The sequence below is a fragment of the Fistularia commersonii genome, chromosome 3 (genome assembly GCF_037954325.1).
Source record: "Fistularia commersonii isolate RoL2024-O1a breed Wild chromosome 3, RoL_Fcom_v1.0, whole genome shotgun sequence".
NCBI lineage: Eukaryota > Metazoa > Chordata > Actinopteri > Syngnathiformes > Fistulariidae > Fistularia > Fistularia commersonii.
In genome coordinates this window covers 3205034-3224188 of record NC_141286.1, presented here as the reverse complement: position 1 = coordinate 3224188, position 19155 = coordinate 3205034, and the positions used below count along the sequence as shown (strand labels likewise).

The following is a 19155-nucleotide window of genomic DNA, read 5'->3' as shown; positions in this document are numbered from 1 at the left end:
GATGGTTATTCGGCAGAGTGGTGACTTCTAAATAACGACTACTGGTACTTTGGATTTTCTGTTATTGAATTGGTATTTTTGTAAGTCACTTTAGATAAAAGCGTCTGCTAAATGACTGTAATGTAATGTAATGTAACACAGTGCTACTACTACTACTGTAGTGACCACAAGTCACGAAATATATATATATATATATATATATATAAATTCAGTGACATAACATGTTGAGTCTGAACACAGTACTACTAGTACTGCTACTACTACTACTACTACTACTACTACTACTACTTCAACAACAGTCACCACAAGTCCGAAATATATATTTATAAAAACTCGGGGACGTAACATGCTGGGTCTGCACACAGTACTACCACTACTTCAACAACAGTCACCACAAGTCACGAAATATATATATTTATGTGTGTGTGTGTGTACAAGCACACACTCACAAATATATACATATACACATAAATGTTGATACTCACAAAAATTCAGGGACATAACATGTTGGGTCTGAACACAGTACCACTACTTCAACTACAGTCATCACAAGTCACGAAATATATATATATACACACACTGTATATGTGTGATATGTGTTTGTGGATATGTAGTGTATATATTTATCCACACACACATATATACATATACACATAAATGTTGCTAATCACAAAAAACTAATTAATAAAAGTGTAAACTTTCTTTCAATTCACTGGCTTATCTTTCCCAATTAGGATCTCCTTTTCATTTATTGCTGACTTTACCAGTTTTACTTTAAATATTTTAAGGTGATTTTTGAATTCTATTCTGCAGATATAGATATCGACAGATTTAATTCTGTCAATAGTGGTATTTATTTATATATTCTTGGAATTTGGATGTCAATTTTAAAGCAGGGCCTCAAAAGATCGCATATATGAGACAATGTAAATAAACTTTAAAATGCTGTATATGACATGGTGTTCTGTGACCTCATATTATCATTCTGTGCATATATTATCCACAACATTTCAAAAAGAGAATGATTAATATTATAAAACTTTATGATTTTTCCAAGAGCCGTTGGGACTACATGACAAAATACTAATTCCTGTGCAATTGTGTTTAATTTGTACACAAAATTACAGTTGTTACTGACGACAAAATTACAACTATACAGTGTTATATATAGATATACGCTGACAGTGTTTTACATTTTTGTGTGTAATCAATATAACACTCTGGTAAGAAGTGATTAAAACATAAAGCTTTGTTAAAAATTGGTACCCGCTTCCTTCAAGAGATCCTGCAGCAATCTCACAACAAACAGGGATGACTGTTGGTAACCATGCATGAGCTGCAAAAGGATATTTATAATGTTTGTTTGTTTTTCCCCAAACCTTGCAATTAATTCTAACTTTAACTATGAGAACAAATAAATGGTTTAACTGGACAATCCTCTTTTCAAAAATGCATCTTTGTCAAAGGAACGTCAAATTGTCCCTTCTGGATAACTCTCATATAAAAATAGGACAACATCTGAATGATTCCAAGACATTTCTTCCCAAGCTGTAAAACCGGTTGACTGTTTTCCTGGGGTCTCTAGGTTATCTAAAGAATGATTGGAATTGTGTCACTATTATTTATATATTTTCTATCTCGTGGTGACACAAATTCCCAGTTCGGAGTGAAGTTTCTTGATTGTACTCCTTATTATAATAATAATGGATTTACCATGGCGCTACACAGCTGGAGAAAGAGGGTGCGATCTTTCTAATGAAAGCGATAAATCGATCAAATACATGTCCGAGACGTCATTGCTGAAAGCTGGCGCTGACTTTGGGATTGTAGGGTGTGATGATGCAGAAGACGAAGCCGGCTTCCTGGAAGGCTTGCCTCATCGCCACCTAGTGGGTCAAACACAGAAAGCATCATACAGAGGGAACTTCTGTGTGGAGACACAAACCAGTTTTTGTTCCCAGTTGGGAGTTGGAAAAAGTTTCTTTTCCATTAATATGATCCTGAAAAATATACAGCATTGATCTGGGACAGGCGAAAAACTCAGTATTACTCTTTTGCGAAATCCAAATTAAAAAAACATAAAGATACAATATATGGTGAGTTATTACAGAAAAAAAAACAAACTTATATTCACAAACACAATAAAAAAAAAAGAGTTTCTCTAGCAAAGCTAGTTTATGAAAAAAAAAGCTGACATCTAATTGAGACTTTTCTCTTTCGGCACAGTGTATCTACTTCCTTTCTGTATCCTCTTCTCGCACATCAGATAACCTTACGTCCCTCGTCACTCCATCTATAATTCTTTTTCTTCCAACATTCAATCAAAATATAACCTAAAAATTATCACAGGTATTTCAATAAATAACCAAATTATGAGAAATCATGCAAATATTTCCATTATCTTCTCATTTGAAACAAACCAAAACATTGTTATTTCTTTCGTAAATAAGATTAGATAAGATAAGATAAGAACAACTTGATTTATCACGAAGGAAATTATTGTGCCAGAGTTTCAAGCAAAACATAACAATAATAGATAATAGTAGGAAGGAGGGAGAATAAGAAATACGATAAAATATAAAGTGTCAAAGTTAAGGCTATCAATTGTTTTAAGGTCTTAAAAAGTACAAAGATTTGAATATTCCCTTCGGCTGCAGGAAGAGGAATTAAAAAGTCTGATAGCCTCAGGTAGGAAAGACCTCCTGTGGCGTTCAGTGGAGATACTATAAATAAATATAGAGATAAATAAATAAATAAATAAATAAATAAATATATAGATAAATATTATCTTTACTCATTATTATTTTTACTGATTTCTGACGCAGTACTTTGGGTGATCACCATCAGCTGTTAAGCAGCAGTTTGATTTGTATACATGGTGGAAAGGACTGCATGAATGAGCATTAAACATTCATTTTCTTTACCATCCCTAAAGCTCTGAGGGTAATGGTTAGGCTGGGATCTTTCCCAGTTGAAATGTAATGTAACCCTGGACGGGTGGCCAGTCAACCATTCGCATGCATTCATTCTTTACACTGGAATATCGTGCAAACTCCACATAGAAGTTTGCATCCTAAGCAATAGGAAGCTCAAAGAAAAACAACAGAGAGAAAGTGGATGTAAATGGACAAAATCAACTACAAAAAGGAGAATCACCAGTTTAGCTTGGTCCAGACAAAGACCCACCACGGCCCCCCCGCTGCCAGGTAACTTCACCGCCGAGCCAAACTGCAGAGGAAAAACAAAAGAAAAATCAGATGCGTGAAGGGAATAACAGAGAAAAAGGCACAGAAAGGTAAGAGTCGGTTTAACTAACCTGCCTGGCCAGCTCAACCATCTTCAGATTTCCCTGACCCAGACAATCATCTGAATACACAGATCTGCAGAGAGTTAGAGGGGATAAAATATATTGTGACGTCGCTTTTCATCCCATTGGCTCTTACGTTCCTTACAAACATTCTCACTCTTTCCTGAATGAATCTGGCAAGACATTGCAAATGGCTCAGGTGATGCTTGGAAAAGAGAAAAAAATAAGGGAAAGAAAAAAGAAGAGATGACCCTGTCCAGAGGCTGAGATAGACCAAAATAAAATCAGTTTCACTTTAAAATCAATTACGGGAAAAAAAAGATGTGTAAAAAACAACAGATGCATAAAACAAACACCTTTAACATTCCTAGCGTTAAGCTAAAACAAACAAACAAACAATAAGTAATACGGACTAATATCCCCAAAAAAGCATTTTTGAGTTATGTTTATTGAAGGGTTTGTCCCTGTTTATTTTTTGGTCAACTAAAAGCAAGAGAGCTTTTTCTCTGTTGACAATGAAAAAAAATCTCAGTTCTTTTGAGCACAACAGCAATTGAATTAAAATGTTCTAGAAATGAAATGTTATATAAAGGCATATGCAGCATGCCTTTTTGACGAATGTCTGCCTGAAACGACACTATCACTACAGCAGAAATTGGGCACGGGGGTTTCTGGGAAATAAAATGACTCTTATCTAGCTCTAAAATTAATGCTGCCTTGCATTTTGAATAAAGCCATAACTGATAGATCAAACTTCGCTTTTCACCTTCTCAACTCGAAGTTCTGGTCCATCAGTGCTGCCAGACGGTTCCAGTCTCCATCCTTTATAGCCGTCCTAAATGACCAACACGGAAAGTTATAGGATAAGCGTTTTGGTTTAAGCGGATTTTAATGAATCAACGGCATGAGGTATTTCTTGCAATTTGGAATGCATGAATATTTGCACAATAGGTGAATTTGTCAGTAGGTTCATTATAAATGACCCCCCGCTGTTCCATCTGTGGTATAATATATCTGATTACGCGTCCACTTCCAGAAAATCTGAACGGAAGTTATAAAATGACCTTGCTTGATCGGTGAGTTCGGCGAAAGTCTTCATGGCCTCGACGACAGCAGCCTCCCCTGAGAAGGCAGAGCACGGCAAAACCGCTTAACAGCCTTTTTTTAAGTTTCAGGTAAACACAAACATAAAGTTTTGTAAGGCAAATATTTAAATTACCCGGTAAATTGCAATTGGTTTGCATTCAAATTATCTGTGAATTATCTGCACGAGATCTTTGACTGTCAGAATCAGTTTGTAGACAAAAATAACATTCAGATGAAATTAAAATGTTTTCCACAGAGAAGGTCAATCAATTTTCAATAACTTTTCCTGGAACTGTACAGTTTTTACCCAAACCATGAGATCCAAGACCTGGAAAGAAAAAGTCCTCCATAGTTTTGTACATTAAAAGTCAAAAGTTACTATAATTTGGATTCAGGCAGACTGCATATGAGCGTCGCCCTCTGGACGGTCTGGAAAATACGACCAAATAGAAAAGACGTTTCTGCGGCACTGATTCATTGGGCAAAAAAAGAAATAAAATTAAATGAATTTAATAATAAAAAAAAATGTAATATTCTATTAATTTTTTTTTGTGATAAAATGCAGCTGTCTCACTTAAATTCAATGTGTTCTTTTATTTTCAAAAAGGTTTTCATCTTATAACATAACATATTCCAGCTGTTGCAGTTTCCAGATCTCCTGATCAACACGTTTTCTCTTTTTTTTTTTTAATCCCACCGCATCAAAATCGAAGTAATTCTGTCAGCAGGGGATGATAAACAGTTTAAATATTTCATCTCCTGTTAAGATTTCTTTGGCTATGACATCCTGTTTACTGTCAACTGACAGTTTGAATCCATCTAAAGGCAACACACCTAAAAAAAAAAAAAAAAAACAGTAAAGAGTGTTTGCTCAAAATCAGCAGTTTGATTAGTCAACCTGTAATCTTGCTGATGTTGAGGAAAAAAAAAAAACGTAAAGGCGGCCAAAGCACCGTACCGCTGAGCCAACGCTGACGGACGTTGCTGTGGATGCGTCCGGAGTCGCTCGGGTCGCTCAGGTAAGCGAGCCAGAACGGCGGGAGGCCACTCATTTCCATGGATGCATAGTTGCCTTAGAATGACAAATAAACGTTACAAACAATGTCGTACTTTTTTTTCAGTAAAAAGATTCTCTCTGTTTCAATATAAATTATTCAGACTTGGTCGGGGTTACAATAACTTATATAGGGTAACTGTGACTGATTAGCAATTTGTTAAAGTTACTTACAAATGAAAATTCTAAAAAAGTTACTTTTTTGAAACTGCTTAACGCAAGACAAAAATGGTCAGTTTAAATTTTTTTTTTTTTTTACACAGAAATCATATCAAGTCAATAGAAATGTATAAAAGTTAAGAAACCATTTTAAATATAACTTGAAAATTCTAAAAAAGTTACTTTTTTGAAACTGCTTAACACAAGGCAAAAATGATCAGTTTAAAAAAAAAAAAATTCACAGAAATCATATAAAGTCAACAGAAATGTATCAAAGTTAAGAAACCACTTTAAATATAATTTTAACATTCCAAAAAAGTTATTTTTTTCCACGCAAATCATATACAGTCAACAGGAAAGTATCAAAGTTAAGAAACCACTTTAAATATAACTTGAAAATTCCAAAAAAGTTACTTTTTAAAACAGCTTAATGCAAGATGAAAAAAGATCACTTTAAAAAATGTGTTTTTTCCACAGAAATCATATAAAGTCAACAGAAATATATCAAAGTTTAGAAACCACTTTATATATAACCTGGAAATTCCAAAGAAGTTAAAAACAGCTTGGAAATACTGGAAAATGTCAAAAGTAAGACAAAAAAAATGGCAAGTTTAAAAAATAATAATGCACAATTTCTTTTTACATAGAAATCACAGAAGTGAATTATCAAAGTTAAGAAACCACTTTAAAAAAAAAAAGCTAACATTGTTTTAAAAAGACATAACTTTACATTGCTTAAAAAAAAAACAACAATAGTGCCACACTTAAGACCTTTAATTGAGCATTTATATACTGTAAAATATTCAAAGATATTCATTTTTCCATGTGGCCAGGCCCGACCTTTACACTTGGGACGACATACATACCGTAGCCCTTCTCTTCCATCAGTTTCTTGCTAAAATCCATGTAGATTAATCCTTCATAGACCTGGACATGGCAAAGCGTCAGTCACTTTCTATTACCGCACTTGTGAACCGCGAGACATCTGACTTGGTGTCTGACCTGCACCACCCTGTCCTGGAGGCCCGCCGTGATGAACAGCTCATCCGTCTCCACGTTGAGGATGAAGTTTGCTCGCACCGGCTTTGGGAGATCCTGAGGAAAACAACAACAACAGCTCATTTATTGTGATAAAGCAACCCCGATTTTTCAGGCGGCATATTTGTTCGCGATGAACCGATGATGTCGGTAAGTTAGTTCGTAGCTCGATTTTGTATCCTTTTGTACCGATCGGCTGTAACATTACGATATACACTCACCGGCCACTTTATTAGGTACACCATGCTAGTAACGGGTTGGACCCCCTTTTTGCCTTCAGAACTGCCTCAATTCTTCGTGGCATAGATTCAACAAGGTGCCGGAAGCATTCCTCAGAGAGTTTGGTCTATATTGACACGATGGCATCACACAGTTGGCGCAGATTTGTCGGCTGCACATCCATGAGGCGAATCTCCCGTTCCACCACATCCCAAAGATGCTCTATTGGATTGAGATCTGGTGACTGCGGAGGCCATTTGAGTCCAGTGAACTCATTGTCATGTTCAAGAAACCGGTCTGAGATGATTCCAGCTTTATGACGTGGCGCATTATCCTGCTGAGAGTAGCCATCAGAAGTTGGGTACATTGTGGTCATAAAGGGATGGACGTGGTCAGCAACAATACTCAGGTAGGCTGTGGCGTTGCAACGATGCTCAATTGGTACCAAGGGGCCCAAAGAGTGCCAAGAAAATATTCCCCACACCGTTACACCACCACCGCCAGCCTGAACCGTTGATCCAAGGCAGGACGGATCCATGCCTTCATGTTGTCGACGCCAAATTCTGACCCGACCGTCCGAATGTCGCAGCAGAAATCGAGACTCATCAGACCAGGCGACGTTTTTCCAAACCTCTATTGTCCAATTTCGTTGAGCTTGTGCAAATTGTAGCCTCAGTTTCCTGTTCTTAGCTGAAAGGAGTGGCACCCGATGCGGTCTTCTGCTGCTGTAGCTCATCTGCCTCAAAGTTGGACGTCCTGTGCGTTCAGAGATGCTCTTCTGCCTACCTTGGTTGTAACGGGTGGTTATTTGAGTCACCGTTGCCTTTCGATCAGCTGGAACCAGTCTGGCCGTTCGCCTCTGACCTCTGGCATCAACAAGGCATTTCCACCCACAGAACTGCCCCTCGCTGGATATTTTTTCTTTTTCGGACCATTCTCTGTAAACCCTAGCGATGGTTGTGCGTGAAAATCCCAGTAGATCAGCAGTTTCTGAAATACTCAGACCAGCCCTTCTGGCACCAACAACCATACCACGTTCAAAGTCACTCAAATCATCTTTCTTCCCCAGACTGATGCTCGGTTTGAACTGCAGGAGATTGTCTTGACCATGTCTACATGCCTAAATGCACTGAGTTGCCGCCATGTTATTGGCTGATTAGAAATTAAGTGTAAACGAGCAGTTGGACAGGTGTACCTAATAAAGTGGCCGGTGAGTATATGATTATCATTATGGTTTTTTTGTTCCTCAATTTAACGTGTTGGACTTTGAAAACGAGGTGATCGGAGCGTCCCCAAAACCGGGACTCTTGACCGACGCGTCGATCAGTGTTTATGAGTGTGACGTGAGATTTTTAAGCTTGGTTTAAGATATGGTGGCACGTACGTCATCCGTGATGTTGTAGAATTTCATCAGACACTTCAGGGTGGCGGAGACGATGGCGCTGAAGGACAGACTGGCGAATTAACTCAAAACCGTCTCGCTTAAGATATCAGTCCAAAAAGGGGAGTGTTTACCTGCTTCCAGCAAGGCCCTTTAGTAAAGAGACAAAACATTGATTTCAGGTGATGGTTTCATGAGCCAAAAAGGGGTTCACGTTCTAGTCAGAAGTGGGGTCCTCACCACTTGGCGGGGAATGTTGGTGTCGTACTTCAGCGTGAAGTTCTGCTTGGTCAACGCGATGCTGCGGAGACAAGTTGAGATGGTGTTTAAGAACATGATCCGAGGGATATTTCGTTTGCACGTTTAGCTTTATGGTCTTTTCGTGTAAGAATAATAAAAATAAATTCTCGAGATATGATTTTGAGAATGCGTTGTTTTGGTCCAGTTTTTACTGCCTGATACAATTTGGCTCTAATTTGCATTTCATAATGATTCATTCATGCTGTAAATATAGAATTACAGAGTACAAAATACTAAAAAATGTAAATTTAAATTTTAAATCCGCAACATTATGCCACACACCAGTGGGAAAGGCATGGTAAGGTGTATTTATTAATTCATCATTTTTATGTTTGTTCTGTCCACAATAATCTGATAATATAAATGTGTTTTCTTCAGTTTATACAGTTTATACATGTGAATTTTGATCGTTTTTTTTTTTAATTCAACCATAACTGTTTATATATGCTGATGTGTATGCAGTAAATCTCCATGCGTATCATTTAACCTTGAGATAACCACAGCTGGGTCTGTTTCCGTTTGAGGATCCTTATAATGTTTATTTAACTTTTTACCAAAATTTTTTTCACATACGTTTCTTCCTCTTGTCATTCCTCACTGTGACAGAATGTCATTGTTTATAGCATCAGTTCACTCTTGCAAATTCCATCATTGTGCAAATGCGGGAAGCAGACATCCAGAGGAATGAGGTAACCATAGAAAAAAAAAAAAAAAAAAAGATTTTATGTTCAACAGCAATATACTTCAATTCATATCCTCGTTCACTAGATCCATAACTTTCCTCTCTTCAGACCTCCTGCCTGCCAACCTCAGCATTCTTCTACCCATCTATCTCACTTTTCCACATTCTCTGAACAGTTTACCTCAGGGGTCCCCAAACTTTTTCCTGCGAGGGACAAATAACTTTTGCCTTCTCTGACGGCGGGCCAGTTTGTAACAAAAAGTGTGACGATCACAGAGGCGTCTGAAGGTAAACATTTATTGTTTTCCAGAAAGCCACACATAACCAAAAATTTAACCAATCCTGGGATCTTGACAGGAAAAAAAAAAAATCAGAAAATAAATAATAACATTATTAATGAAATAAATAACACTATTTATGGAATAGCCAAATAACCCTTTTCAAGTTTTTCACGGATGAAAAGACCAAGGAACATTAACTCTCTTGTAGACCCAACAGTTTGCAGCTCTAATATCAAATTCAGTGGGAAAACCAGAAAGCAAGCAGGCTATGAAACCAAACCTACCAAGTTAAAAACACTTACCAAGTTAAAAACCCTGCATTCTGAATCTATTTTTCTCTTACCTAATCTTTTCACCAATATTCCATGTTATTTAACAGGGGTGTGTCCAGGATTTTTTTTTTTTTTTTTTTGAGGGAGGGGTTTCAGATGATACCAGACTGCAGAAGGGTGGAATACAATGTTACGTTCTACGCATGTACGAGTCACGATTACGTGAAATGAATGAAAAAAAATATCATAATGCATCTCTTGTATTGTTCGGGGGCCGGGCAAAATGCGTCGGCGGGCCGAATCCGGCCCCCGGGCCGTAGTTTGGGGACCCCTGCATTAACTGGTAAATGAAAATGAAAATCAGAAGATGATATAAAAACTTTGTCTATGTTGGAATTGGGGACGACTGGTTTGCCTGGTTTCCTTTTGGCTTTTCCCTTCAGGGTTTTTCACAGCGACTCAACCTACAGTAACTCCTCCATCTCTCTGGCCACCTTCTTTATCTCGACTCCCCTGTAGTGTCACAGCTCCACTTTGGTTCCAGTGCATTCCTCCGCTTTCTTACAGCTCCAATCCAATAGGATGTAACGCTGTCTCTTATTATTACATGGTTTTATAATGGCTTGTCATGATACTTTTAACATTTTCCTGTTAAGTTAGGGGTTAAAGATCAAACTACACAGAAAGGAAAGGGTTGGGGAGTAAATGAAAATGACCACAGATGCCGTGGCAGATGCATTACATTACATTACATTGCATTTGGCACACGCTTTTATCCAAAGCGACTTACAATAGCGACTTACAGATGCAAATAAGTGCCGGTGCGCCGCGAGTCTTCCTCCACATTACCTTCGATGTGTTTGCGATTTACTTCCTTGATTACACGGACAGTGGAAAACATTTGCTGGTGTGTGTTCAGCGTGTTGTCTGATCTTATCTCACCCTTGTTTGGAGCAGAACTGGTAGAACTTCTTGCAGGTTGCCTGCAGCAACCGGAGGCCTCCCAGGTACCTGCAGAAAAGACGGAGTTTAAGGAGGAAAGACCAGCAACGTTTATATGAACCGATTTTATTCCGGGTTAGACGTTATTTAGAGGCAAGTGTTTTGCTACCAAACGTATCCGTTCTCTGTAATAACACAGAATAAAGTCCTGAGTTGAGTTGGTGAAACAGAAAGGATGAGTCTCCTCAAGAGGCTTTCAACCGGAGACGCCTCAGGCCAAAACACACCCAAGGAGTTGAGCGGAACAACTTCTTTTGTAACTTTTGACAGCTAAACAACTCAGACAACTTGAGACGAGTCAATTTGCGGACTTTAAAAAAAACAGTTGACCCAGCGGCTCTACCTTGACAAGGGAATGAAACTGTCTCCATTTCTCAATCTTGTTATGTCAGTTATTATTAGAACACCATGGAAACACAAGTGACAGCCATGCAAAAGGTCACACAAGTTACTGCGTACACACCCTTCCTTCCTACTGACACGGAAGAGGTCTTGTAAGCTGCCAAACTCTGTGGGGTCATTGAGAGGGTGCGGAACCAGAACCTGCAAGAAGACAAACGCGTTCACGTGATATCCATTCCCTTTAACCCCGCTGATCGCTGGCTGTGCATGGGGGCAGGCGTTACCAACGTCTGGCTCTCCACCAGAGTGACCTCGGCCCAGAAGTTGGAGACGGTCATAGCGATGGTTTTCCCGTTGAAGCCGTCCGACGGGTTCCCCATCAATCCGACCCTGTAGGTCGGTACGTTTCAGGCTCTACCGCCGCTACCGACGCAGCGATCGTGGCGGGTTCTCTTTCTCACCTGGCGTAAGACCGGCGTGTGATCGGTTTGGCGAGATTGTCCTGTTGCTTGTTGGAGAAACGAGTGAGCCACTTGGTGTAGTCTGAGAGGCCCTGAGAGGACGAGAGGAGCGACACATGGCTACGGCACATAAACTTAAGGGAAACTATTGCATTATTCAACCTTCTTTATCAGCACGCCAGGAACCCGACAACCTACGATCGCAGGTTGTGAGCATTTATACCTCAGAGATACGTTTCTAAATTTCTGTGTCGCTCCATCAAGGTTCTTTACTAACTACCAACAATCGTGAGTGTAACAGAGTGAACTGTTTAAAAAAGGGGTGTCAAACATACGGCGAGGAGGTTCGATCAGGCCGGCAAGAGTATTTGAAAGTGAAAAGGTGCATAAAAGACAAGGATAGAATTTATTTAATTGAATGCAATTCAAGAATTTTCCGCTTGGAGCGAACTATTTTGGTCAGAGAAGAAGACGATCCGCATCACTGAGACGGACCGATCAGCAGACGTTATCGATGCGCCGGCTGCTGCTTTGTTACGACATTGTTTCTAACCTGTTCTCTACCTCCCCGCTACTTCCTCATTAGCAGAAGTGTCGTTATCAAAAGTGAGAAAAGTAGATAAAGAGTGTAAAATTTTCAAAGAAAATGGACTAAGTCCTATTTATTTACGGAGACGCACGGGAAACCTTTGTGCTTGGTGTGTTTGCGACAAGTTTCGGTATTTAAGGAATTAAATATTCAGCGCCACTACGAGACTCGACACGGCGAAAAATATGACAGCGTGTAAGAAAACTGAGAAGAGATAAGATCAACCAAACAGCGGCCAAACTTTCACCCATAGCTGGGATATCAGTGAAGCGGCGGTAAAAGCCAGCTACCTAATTGAAAGCGAAAATGTGCAATTTAATGTTAGTCAGCAGCTTCACTACAAAAGAGTATGGTGGAATTCTGCTGTTCATGCAACTCCATGCGTTTTCAGTGTGTGTTGTATGTGTTTGCATGTTTCATGTATGAAGTTTACACATTTACAGGACAGGTGAACACTTTCTTCCTTGCACATTTAATAACACTCTTTTTAGTTTGTGAGGCGTAGGCAGGGATTCCATTTAGATTTTATATGCACGTGTGTGAATGGTTTAAACATCCCTTTCTTTATAAGTCTCAATTAATCTTAAAGTGCATTACAATATTTTTCAATTCCAATTACTTGTTAAAGTTTTGTGCCTTTGTACGATCAGTGGGATTAGTTGCAATGCATGCATGTGAACAATAAAAGTAAATTACAAGTTTGTCTAAGGAAATATGAGGTGTTGAAATGAAATGTTTTGTAAAAGGATTGTTCATTAAATTCCAAGATTTTCCTTTTTGTCCTTGTATGTCTTTACACCGAAACAGAGGAAAGACATGATATTTTGATTATTTACTGCTGAGTACGCTATTATTTTAATGGTCCGGCCCACTTGACATCTACCTTGGCCAGGGGTCGGTAACCAGTAACACCAAAAGAGCCATTTGGACCCGGTTTCCTCTGAAATGGAAACACTGGGAGCCGCAATTACTTTTTGACGTCTAAAATACAGGTACCACTGTATATATTGCTTTTTATTACCTTTACACTTTGTATAAACAAGTGTGTCGTGTGTTGCTTCTGAAGTTCACAAAGTATTACAGAGAAAATTAAATTTTATTTATGTAATGAACTCAGTTTGAGCTTTGGGCTTTCAGAGCGTGTAGCGGAGCCTTGACCTGAATTTTAAAAATAAATCGGGAAAAAATCACTGTGTCAGTAAACAATAAAAAATAAATATTTGCAAAATATCTTCATATACATTTATTTTACCTGGTCTGTGGGACTTCTATTCCTGAACTTCTGCGCACAGCATCTGCAAATCGGGACTTTACCGGCCGGCGGGTATACCGGCTGCCGCGAGTGTGACGGAATTTTGAGCGGCGAAAAATAATAAATATAATTTTATTTAATATCTCTAGATCACAATGATCTTCCAACTTAGAACTAAAAGTTAAAAAAAGGAATTAACACAAATGAAATACACTTCAATTAAATATTTATAATTCATTTTCCCAAGCCACTCAGAGCCGCAGTGTAAAGACGACAGAACGGAGCGGCGGGTTGCCGACCCCTGACCTAAGCCGTATGTGTCCCGCCATGAGAAATGAGTTTGACACCCCTGGTTTAGATAGTGAAGGCTTAAAAAAAAAACACCGCTGCATTAGCTGAAATTGCTTAAAAAATGGGCCACAAAGTGGTGGAGCAGCTGGAAATTCAAGACAACACTTTGAACTGATATTATATATATAATCCCCCGAATCTGTCAATCACATATAGAGACCTACAACCATTCACTCTCACTCACACGTCTGATCTGCAACGGACGTCCTGTATGTTTTTAGACTGTGGGAGGAAACCGGGAACTCGGTGAAAACCCACACACACACGGGGGAGAACATGCAAACTACACACAGAAAGGGCCTCTGACTGGATCGAACGACAGGACTTCCTGCTGTGAGGTGGAAGCGCTAACCGCCGCCGCAAGGAACGAGTGCCCTAATTAATTTCTTGGTTGCGCAGGTCAAATAACATTACAAGCTGCGCTAATCTACGCTGCAAAATATACGGTGACGATTCGGTGCAGGAGAACATCTCCAAACCACCTCAAATAAGGAAAAAAGTAACTATTTATAAAAAAAAAAAAAAAAATAATAAAAAAAAAAACTGATATCATTTCTAATTACTAATTCAGAATTCAATGTGTTGCCTTGTTTTGTTTTTTTTTCTTTTGAAAAAACATGAGGATTTTTTTTTTTTTTTTTTTTTTTTTTCTGAAAATCACATTGCACCTCCCAGATTGAGAACTGGTGCTTCAAGCGATGGGATGTGATGAAAAGTACGAACCACTTGTCCGATGAGCTGGAAGCCTGTGGGAAGCTTCATGCCGAACACGTCCAGCTGCTTCTCATTGATAAACCTCTCCTGAGGGAAAAAAAAAGAGGCATCGTCATCACACTGTCACGGTCCTCTTTTCCGACAAAATCAAACTTAATCAGGTTTTCAGTCCCTTGAGGATATAATGAGACGTATAACTTGCAGACTTTTGTCTTTTCACAATGTAACAATGGAACAATTTCAATACCTATTTAACACCTGACCGTGTTATTGATACGTTGATTGGTCTGATCGAATTTGTCTCATCTTACAGAATTTGATTTGATAAGAATGTAAGATCCATTGAAGATCCAGCGGTGCAATGAATTCTTAGTATCATAAGTAACTACAACAGAAAGTGTCTATACAGCAATCCCTTGCCATAACGCATAATGTTGATAAAATGCTCTGGACCGACAAAAGGGCCCAAAAGGCAGCGGAAGATGCTATCTATGGCAGATAAAGTTAAACTTCTGGACATGCTAAGGGAAGCTAAAAGCTATGCGGCTGTAGGTCGGCATTACGGAATGCATGAATCTTCCGTTTGTTCCATTAAGAAGGAAGAAAAAAACATAAGGACGGCAGCAACAATGTATAATAGAGTATTTATTTGTATAATAATTGTAAAAAAAAAACCAAAGGTTTCTACTTCACGGGTTTTGCCTATCAGGGGTTCTTTTTGGAACGTAACCCCCGCCAAAAACAAGGGTTTACTGTATTATACATTCCCACAGATTGCATGCAGGATTATGCTTACTGCAAAGTCTTTTACTTCAAATCTATGCTGGTTGTCGGGATTTCGATGTCAACACCGGTTGATTTTAATGAAACAATAAGATTATAAATGAAATCGGATGGAATCTGCCGACAGTTCGGAACAGAGAAAGTGAGATGTTTTACCCAGAATCGTCCGAAAGATCTCTGAGGGGACAGCGGCTGCTGGCTGAGGAAGTCGGACAGGCAGGGCAGCGTGTCTCTCTGGATGCAGTAGAAAACCACACTGGCCAGCCGCGATGCCGTCAGTCCCTCCTGCGGTTTCTCCAAGAAGCGGGTTATCCTGCGGACAAAACGCTCACGACCTCAGCGCGACCTTTCGCTCGGCGAATTTCCACCCATTTCGGATTTGTTTCTTACCGATGGGTGTCGGGACAGACTTCCACGATGCCCCTGGAGCAGCTCTTCTCTCCTTCCTCCAGCTCATAATAGATGATCAACTCTCCAGGCTGCGGCACAGACACAACAGTCAGCAGGGAAATTAAGGGATTTTAAAAGGGATTCATAAAACAAGGTAAATAACATGAGAAAAGCTCAAAGATATTTTAAAATAAATTAATATTAAATGCAGTATTACATGCATTTTTCACACACCCGTCACTTCTTAACCCACTCTACATAATCTAGGTTCTGTAAGTTTAGGATTTGGAAACTTGGAAATCACAGCAACAGTCATGTGAATGGGAATGTCAAAAAAGAAAGAATAGGAAAATGTTAAGGCTTTTTTTAATTTAAATTAAACAAAAGTCTTCAAAATGTTATTAGATACTACAAATACATTCCATCAAACCAGATAATTCCTGACATGTTTATTAAAATCATACTCACAATTGAAATTATTCAATTGGATCGCCCTTTATAAAGAAAAAAAAAAGATTACGTTTTCCTCTTAATGTTGGGAAAAAAAAACAATTTCTGTTTCTAGATTCACAAAATATAGAAAAAAAAAAAAAACTGATTTCAAATTCCATTTTGCTCTCACCTTGGACCTGAAGAAGCGAATGACCTGGGCGATGTCGAAATTTTGGTCGGCACACAACATGTCGCCTGCAATCTTTTCACGCGAGAGAAAGAAAAAAAAAAATCCCTGAATTATTTCGTCCTTCTTTTGCACAGTCAAAATTTCTATCTCACATATTATTTCATATTGAAAATCGTAATAGAAACTAGAGGTCTAATTATAATGTTATTAGCCAGATCAATAATGCAGGAAGTTTTTCTCCCTGAAAAGTAATTCAAACAAATATAAAGTGCAGCTTCACAAGGTTGTGATTGATACCGAATTTGATGTGTTGTTGTTGTTTTTCCGTTATGGGATTAAATAAACTCACAACCATGATGTCGTCCTGCAACTTGCGGCTGCGTATGGCGAGCTCTAAGTCAGCCACCGCACCCAGCCGGTCCTCCAGCGTGGTGCTGCCATCGTTTATCACGTTCTCCACAGGGAAGTCATTAGCAGTGGCCCAGCGCTCGTAGTGTTTAAACCTGCTCACAACCACAGTCAAAACCATCAGCTACGTCAACATATTGACAACATATCGGCTCACTGGTTTCTGCACTCACTTGTCGGCGTTGGTGACCAGATAGACTTCTGAGAAGAGCTGCCGCCTGGGGAGGAGGTCACACAGACAGGAGTGGATTTTGTCGCAACGCGGCGAAGATCCGGAAAGTTCCTGGGAAAAGGCGTTACTCACATGTTCACCGTTTCCCACCAGAAATCAAGGATTTTCTTCCCTCGGACGCCAGGAAGCAGGGCCTTGGGCACGCCGGCCAGGTGGCTGTAAAAGCCTGTGTCATCGTTCTGCAGCAGGAGAGGGAGAACGCAGAAAATATCCAGCAAAAAATAATAAATATAATAAATATAAAAAGCAAAAAATACTTTTTTGTGATATTCTAATATTTTGAGATGGGATTTTTGTATTTTCTTAAGATGTAAGCCATAATCGGCAATATTAAAATAATAAAAGGCTTGCAATATTTCCGTTGATTTGTGATGAATCCAGAATGTATGACATTTTTGTTTTTGTAATTGCAAAGTTCTTTATCTTCTGTAATGCAATCAAAAAAGCAAAAAATACTTTTTTGTGATATTCTAATATTTTGAGATGGGATTTTTGAGTTTTCTTAAGATGTAAGCCATAATCTGCAATATTAAAATAATTAAAGGCTTGCAATAGTTCAGTTGATTTGTAATGAATCCAGAATGTATGACATTTTTGTTTTTGTAATTGCATTACAGAAGATAAAGAACTTTATCACAATATTCTAATTTTCTGAGACAGTCCTGTATGTCACAACAATTCCAGATCACTTAATTATTGGATAACTTTTACCGGTAGGTAGTTTGTTGCATTTTCATATTCTTGAGGATATTTCAATGACTGCTTTTTAATTGCTCCTTGATTTAAGATCCTTTGTGAGTATGTCCTAGTTATTTCTTTGCAAATTACAAATTCTTTATCGAAGGCTTGAAGGGACGATTTTCAGATTAATGTCATTTTTAGGTTACCTCACTTACTGAAAAAGTCAGTATAAAATAAGTTATTACTGTATTTTGGGTATAAAATTTTTCTCCGGTCTTGTCTTTTTGACCGTTTCTTAACCATCGAACAACATTATAATAATGCTTTAATAAAAAAAAAGAGAAAAACTTTTTTTTCTTTTTTTTAATTATATTTAACCTTTCTTTAACCAAGAAAAAAAAATCCTGTTGAGATTAAAAACCTCTTTTACAAGGGAGTCCTGGCCAAGAGGCAGCAATAAGTTACAGACAGAACAATATTACAAACAGTTAAAAGAAGCAAATACATTTTGACATTGACAATTGGAAATGTAAGTGTTGATTCGATATTCCAAGCAAAATATCACAACGCAATCTATTCAAAAATCTCTTTCCACTTGCATCTTAAAGTAATTTGTAAAGTAAATTTATATATCAGATACTTTAATTTTCATTTTTTCTGATAATCAAGCTGTAGTCATCCAGGCCTTTTCATCATTTCAAAATTCAATTATAGTTAATGTCTCCAGTAGAATAGCTTTAATTAATTTGGATTTTCTGTCACACATTGTTTCTTTATTCCATATTATTGGGTATTTCTGCAGGCCTTGGCTATAAAGATGTATATTAATGGCTAGATGATTCTATCATGTGTACATATTTGATCAACACGTCGATGCGACATACAGGTACGCCAAACTTCCTAGAGAATTTCGCTGTTACTTATTTTTCCTTTTTAATGGTGACCTCCGACTCTTAGAAATCCTATAAAAGTCTTCCAGTTTAAAATAAGGGTCTTCTTAAACATTCGGCGTGTATACAGAATCGAGTAGTTTCAAAAGTTTTGCAAAATTACATTTTGAACAAATGTTCAAAATTGCAATTCACCTTTGGATTGTCGCAAGGAGGTCGACAGGTGACCGTACGTCTTGGGCTTTTTCGAACCGACTTTCACCAATAAATGTAAGCGTTTTTTGAATAATATATAGACGGAAAGCACGTTTAAACTATCACGATTGATTTATTATGTTGGCATCTGATTCAACAGCTGACACTCTGGACTAGTAAGTAGTTGAATTTTAAATAGAGCAATTCTGATAGCGAATTTGGCAAGAGCTAGCATGACAGCTGCATTGCGAACTTTGCCCCGTGTCGTCGCCTCTCTTCTGTGGCAACATGTAGTTTTCTTACCTTTATTTGAGCCTCTAAAACGGTTCCATGACCTGCGACCAGCAGGATACAAATCATTGTTGGGACTTTTTAATTGTGAGTCTCACGTACGACTGGCGATGCGCCTCACAAACCCCGCGTCGCAGCTGCAGCTTCCTCCAAGCTGCGATCATGCAAGCGTC

The 19155-nt window shown here is 38.5% G+C and overlaps 1 protein-coding gene across 2 annotated transcripts; it reads right to left on the bottom strand.

Annotated features, from left to right (window-relative positions):
* Positions 1 to 1091: 1091 nt before the first annotated feature.
* gkup (glucuronokinase with putative uridyl pyrophosphorylase) lies at positions 1092 to 19130 on the bottom strand. 2 transcript variants are annotated; one of them, XM_086141507.1, is made up of 23 exons: positions 18995 to 19130; positions 16998 to 17104; positions 16867 to 16911; positions 16635 to 16788; positions 16286 to 16357; positions 15664 to 15752; positions 15430 to 15586; positions 14500 to 14577; positions 11585 to 11676; positions 11408 to 11513; positions 11245 to 11324; positions 10722 to 10790; positions 8485 to 8545; positions 8379 to 8395; positions 8248 to 8305; positions 6609 to 6701; positions 6473 to 6533; positions 5352 to 5465; positions 4372 to 4429; positions 4074 to 4142; positions 3317 to 3380; positions 3157 to 3228; positions 1092 to 1886 (listed from the first exon to the last, which is right to left on the bottom strand). In XM_086141507.1, the coding sequence occupies exons 1-23, from the start codon at positions 19049 to 19051 to the stop codon at positions 1794 to 1796; spliced, it is 1866 nt and encodes a 621-aa protein (XP_085997633.1). In that variant the 5' UTR covers positions 19052 to 19130; the 3' UTR covers positions 1092 to 1793. The 2 variants fall into 2 exon arrangements, with proteins under 2 accessions (XP_085997633.1, XP_085997641.1); XM_086141515.1 differs by having other exon boundaries at positions 16638 to 16788.
* Between the last annotated feature and the right edge of the window lie 25 nt (positions 19131 to 19155).